The sequence below is a fragment of the Muntiacus reevesi genome, chromosome X (assembly GCF_963930625.1).
Source record: "Muntiacus reevesi chromosome X, mMunRee1.1, whole genome shotgun sequence".
Classification (NCBI taxonomy): Eukaryota; Metazoa; Chordata; class Mammalia; order Artiodactyla; family Cervidae; genus Muntiacus; species Muntiacus reevesi.
The window spans coordinates 81,580,556-81,586,555 of record NC_089271.1 but is presented as its reverse complement, the minus strand read 5'-3'; the positions used below and the strand labels follow the sequence as shown (position 1 = coordinate 81,586,555).

Sequence of the window (6,000 nt, the reverse complement as noted above, 5' to 3'; positions counted from 1 at the left end):
ATCTGTTTTTCCCCTTTATTATCTCTTCAATAGGAATTTATTTTACTTAATTTTAAGTGCATAATGAAATATCTCTACTCAATAAATGTTAGTAAATAAGGAAGTTGAAAAAGTACAGTGCAAATACATAAATACATACTTTGTATAAGGAAACATTGATAAAACTTGAAATTTTAAACTATTTATTATAAATCTATATATAAACCATAGATTAATTACATGATTCAGTAATATCTTTCCTATATCAGGAATATTTTTAACCAACCTCAGCATTGTGTACCAAAATTTTTTGTTGTTGTTGTTTTTAAGCTATGGGAACTGTAAGAAATCTGTCAACATGCTTTTCTCCCTTAGAAGGTAAATTTTTCTCCTCCTGTTCCACCTCTGTTAGGAAAAGAAAAAAAGAAAAACCTCATAAATCAAGCTCTAATCAAGCTGAAAAATCCCAATTTTATTTCTTTATGTCCCCAGGGTGTTCCAGGACATTTCACAGAATCATTCATTTTCTAAACTTGTGATATAAACATTTTTATTTAGTTATATTCCTTTTTCATTTAGAATCACCAACTTCTCCCTGTTCCATTTCTAAACTTCATATGCTTTTTCAACATCCTATGAGTAGAAATATTTTGAACTCAGCAATCAAATTGGCACAAACATGACTGTGAGGTATTAGTAATCCTTCAATTCAATAGGCAGAATTATATTCAAACAGTCAAGAAGATATTAATCAGACACTTCTTTAATTTTACTCCAAGACTGGTGAAATTCTTAAAATTTCACTTGGCAAAAGGGAAATTTATAAGGGGATAAAGGCCTATGGGTCTTTCCTCTTTACTAAACAAGATATATACACATTTACTGAATGAAGAGCCATATAGCATAACAAGAAAAACAAATTATTTTTCATGTGGTCTTGTGCTTTCCCAGACATATTTGCAAATGAAAAGAATTCTCCAGTTGAAAATATCAGGCATATCACTCCATGCTCTTGTAAGGAGATGCATAATATTTTTCTTTTTAAGTAAATGTGCAATATTTACCTTGGCCAATGGCTTATTATTGTTATTTTACAGAAAAATTGCCACCCCTTTCAATATGGTGAGCAATTTCCTCAGATAACAATATTTTGGTTTGACTACCCTTTCTTTAAATTCGCATTAAGGCACTGGACATTGAACTCTCAATTTATTAATTTATAGCATTACTAAAGATCTTCATTATGAAATAGTGAGAAATATGGATTAAGCTAGTAAATAAATGAAAGATATGTTCATCACATGTTTTTCTGAAAACACTTGCCATAATGCCTAAATTATCCATTAATTGATAAGATTGATTTGATAATGTCATTTGAAGATTTATTTTTTCATATGGGATAAACTATGACTGTGGCAAGAATTAAAATCAATTTTGAAGGATAAGAGTGATACATAAACAATTCTGTTTATCACTTCAAAACTGTTAAACTAAAAGTTCTTTAATAATTATAACAAAAACTGATTTGATAGCAGTAAATCTTATCTGATCTTATTCAGGCTCATTAATTGCAAAGTGCTAGGGGAAATGTTCTAGCACTCCAAAATCACTGAGGTTGGTGACTGCAGCCACAAAATCAAAAGACACTTGCTTCTTGGAATAAAAGTTATGACAAACCTAGACAGCATGTTAAAAATCAGAGACATCATTTTTCAGACAAAGGTCCATATAGTCAAAGCTATGGTTCTTCCAATAGTCACGTATGGGTGTGAGAGTTGGACCATAGAGAAAGCTAAGTGCTGAAAATTTGATGCTTTCAAACTGTGGTGCTGGAGAAGACTCTTGAGAGTCCCTTGGACAGCAAGGAGGTCAAATCAGTCAACCCTAAAGGAAATCAGTCCTGAATATTCATTGGAAAGACTGATGCTGAAGCTTAAGCTCCAATACTTTTGCCACCTGATGGGAAGAGCCGACTCATTAGAAAAGACCCTGGTGTTGGGAAAGATTGAGGGCAGGAGGAGAAGGGGATGACAGAGGATACAATGGTTGAGTGGCACATCTGCTCAATGGACATAAATTTGATAAAACTCTGGGACATAGTGAAGGACAAGGAAGCCTGGCATGCTGCAGTCCATGGGGTCATGAAGAGTCGGACATGACTTAGTGACTGAACAACAATAACAGGGGGTTATGTAAAATGGCACAACTGCTTAGAAAATAGTTGAACTGTTCCTTGAAATCCTAACTAAAGAGTTACCATAGACCCAGCAATTCCACTCATAGGCGTATACCCAATATAAATGAAAACATATATCCACATAAAAATGCATACATGAGTGTTTATAGCAGCTTGCTCATAATAGCCAAAAAGTGGAAACAACACAGGTGCCTGCAACTGATCAGTGGATAAACAAGAGGTGGTATTTGCATAAAACAGAATATTATTCAGCCCTAAAATAAGTGGAGTATTGATACATGCTATAACATGGATAATCCTTGAAAACTCTATGCTAAGTGAAACAAGCCAGACCACATATTGTATGATCCCATCTATATTAAAAAAATAAAGGACAATAAAGACAGAAAGTAGATTATAAAACCCAGCATTCTGATTGCAGAACCATGGTCTTAACTACTTTACAATGCTGCCTTCCACTTAAAATTTTCAAGCTCACATTTCAGAATATTCCAAAATCATTTGATTTAATAAATCAAAAAGCCCTTAAAAGTCACTCTTTCCATTGTGCTTTAGCCCTCTATACACCCACTGTGAGATGATGGCTCAGTTTTATGGCCTGTAGTTACAAAGATACTAACTATGGCTTTAATTAAACATTCTCCTTTCTTTTGTGTATCATCTTTTAAACATTCCTCTACTAATTTCATCCTAGTTAAATAAATTAGTTCTCAGGAGAAATTCATCTTAATTCCATATTTCAAAAACCCAGTCTCTCCAAGACATTTTAGTTGGTTCTCTAAAAATGTTTTAACATGAAGCACAGCATTCTGATGAATTAAATATAGTCATATGTAACCCCAAAATAGCTCCTAGAATTATCATGCTAACTATCATCTACTTATCTTGGAAGGATTACGGTCATCAAAGTCTGTTGCACTTTCTAGTGATGTGTCTCTCTTTCATGAGAAGTCACTGATTCAACTCAGTGAAGCACAATGAAAAGGTAACATTCTTTTACTTTCCAAAGCACTTGTAAATGGACAAGTATCTGTGTGAATGTGCTGATGCTTCAGAGAAATAGAGAATTATGTTAGGATGGCTTCATCTAGCAGATGGCATGTGAAATCAGTTTCATGGATGATGAAATTTCTAAAGATTCTGATTTGTAATCCATTGCTTTAACACCAATAATTTATATTCAGGGAAGAGGTTTCCCACAACAAAATTTTATAATAATCCATATTTCAAGGGATACCCTTAAAGAGAAGCACATACAAGCAATCGATATTACTAATGCAATGCCATAAAAAAAGGCCTTAGTGAATTTCTGCTAAGCTTGCCGTTAAGAAGCTGGACTGGTCATAGTCTTAGGCAACCCCTCATCTTTCAGGAGTGTGGAGGTTCCTTGAAAGTTTTTGACTCTACTATGTACACACTCAAAAATAAAGAACACAATGTAGAGTTTCAGTGAAATTTTTTTATGCTGCTTCAAATTATTTCTTAGAAAATACAGGAAAATCCTATCCTGATTCTGTTCTCTGTTACTAAGATGCTTCAACCCAGAAATGCACTGAATTTAGACCAACTTTCAGACTCATTTCCTTCAGTTAACTTGTCTGTGCCTCGTTTTGTCCGTACATGGACTAATAATGTTAACAGCCAGCAATAGCAATGACAGATAACATAAATTTGGGAAACACTATTCCAGGCACTGTGCTTAGTCGCTTGTTTAAAAACACTTTATTGCATCAAGGTAAGTATAATCACATCCACTTCACAGTTGAAAACTATTAGGTTAATAACTAATGAATACAATATTCAAACCAGAACTCACTCTTCCAAAGATGCACTTCCCTTTCCAACTTAGCATTGCCTATTTTAATGCTGCCTATTTGCCAGCCCCCACCCAACCATTCTCAGCTCCAGTGGTAGAGTGGTAAAGAATCCACCTGCCAATACATGAAACACAAGGGCACAGGTTTGATGCCTGGGTCGGAAAGATCCCCTGGAGAAAGAAATGGCAACCCATTCCAGTGTTCTTGCCTGGGAAATCCCATGGACAGAGGAGCCTGGTAGGCTACAGTCCATAGGGTCTCAAAGTCGAACACGATTGAGTGATTGAGCACACACACACGTTTGACCCCTTAACTAACAAATAATGGGATTTTGAAATTTAAGAGTCTCTGTTGTCCCTTTTGATAATAGTAACAGCCAGCAACACGTCTAATGATGCTCTACAAATGACTCTACCTGGGGTCAGTATAGTTACTGGAATTCCTAGAATCACACAGTTGCCTTTCAGGCCTGGATCACAGACGGTAGCAATTTTCAGGTATGCTCATCTCTCTTGAAGAGGTCACAGGAATGTGTGCTGGACACATGTAAAGACACAGCATCCAGTGAGAAACTGGAATCGCTACAGGCCTGCCTTTTCTAATGCTAAACTTCATCTGGGAAAACTGACCTGCAGCACCTCCCGTGCTGCTGTCTGCAGTCTGAACATTCAGCAACTCTAAAAGGTATTGCTAAACGTGCACTTCTTAGAGATAAACAATTAAGATAATTGAAAGCCTAAGAATGGATTTCCATAATTTAAGAATATCTTTCATGCCCAGTAATTGAAAAACAGAGTGAATCTTATTTGTTTGGGAAAGCTGTACTTTAAAATCGAGAGATGAATTAGGATAACATGCACTGAATTTCTTAACAATATTATAAAAGACATAAGAGGGAGAATTCTATTAAGAAAACTTGCATCTTCCAGAGCTGCTCAAGAGATAGTCTCTTAATCCAGGGAGGCATTGTTAAAAATATTTACTCCGATTTACTGCAATCCCTGAATCACTGCAGGGTGATAAGTTAGGTTGCTGTCACAGCATAGTTACCTTTTCAAGGCCTCTTCAGGACAATTTAGTACCTTGAAAATTGACAGTAATGCACTAAATGCCCTCAGGTTGCACCTTCATGGTTAAGCAAAGTAGAGATTTGAGGCGATTATTATATCAGGATAATTCAGAAAAAAATTCCTTTCCCCAAATTTATACTGAGAGGTTAATACACTATTTAAAAGGTTCATGGAGGATTCAAGTCAATGTATGGCAAAACCAATACAATATTGTAAAGTAAAATAATAAATTAAAAATAAAATAAAATTCTAAAAAAAAGGTTCAGAAACTGTCATTTGTAAGATTGATGTCTTTTTATTTAATTCTTTTAACCACGTTGATACACCTCAAGTATTCATCTTATTGCCAATTTGTTATTCAGCAACAGGGGAAAACATGGTTTATTTGCTATCACTAAAATAATGAAATAATCAACTGAGAGCAACTCTATAGACAAGATCTTATAGCCTAGTGGTGGTTCTTATTAATTAAATATTTTAATGTTGTTCTCAATACACTGTAAACTCCAATTGCATCAGCATTTAGCTCGTTTTGAAGCAAGAAATTATTTAATTTCACCAACCCTCAACTTCTACACATAGTTTACTTTCACACAGCATGACAATGACAACATTACAAATTAAAAAGTCTGGAAAGAAAACATACTGTTTCATTATTAAGTATCCTTCAGTTTTTTTTTTTTTTTTTAATCAGTGAAATTAGTTTATATTTGTTTAACAAGCTATTTATGGCTTTTTTTAAACTGTCCATTTTATTAAGACAGAACCTCAGACATGGAAATTAGTCTTAACCAGGGGCTCAAATACTGAGACCATATGGGTGACCCTGACTGAACATCAAGGATGTTGACTTTATTTCCCCTTAAAATTAGTTTAACATCTCTGTTCTGTTATGAAGAGCTACACAAATAGAGCTTTCTCTACAGGTATCTATTTT

The 6,000-nt window shown here is 34.6% G+C and overlaps 1 protein-coding gene across 1 annotated transcript in view; it reads right to left on the bottom strand.

Annotated features, from left to right (window-relative positions):
• Positions 1-285: 285 nt before the first annotated feature.
• Positions 286-6,000, bottom strand: part of LOC136154110 (protocadherin-11 X-linked) — an 823,611-nt gene continuing 817,896 nt past the window's right edge. The window contains exon 7 of the mRNA XM_065916351.1: positions 286-384. Coding sequence (XP_065772423.1) covers positions 305-384 — 80 coding nt within the window. The 3' untranslated portion in view covers positions 286-304. The remainder of the gene's footprint in view (positions 385-6,000) is intronic.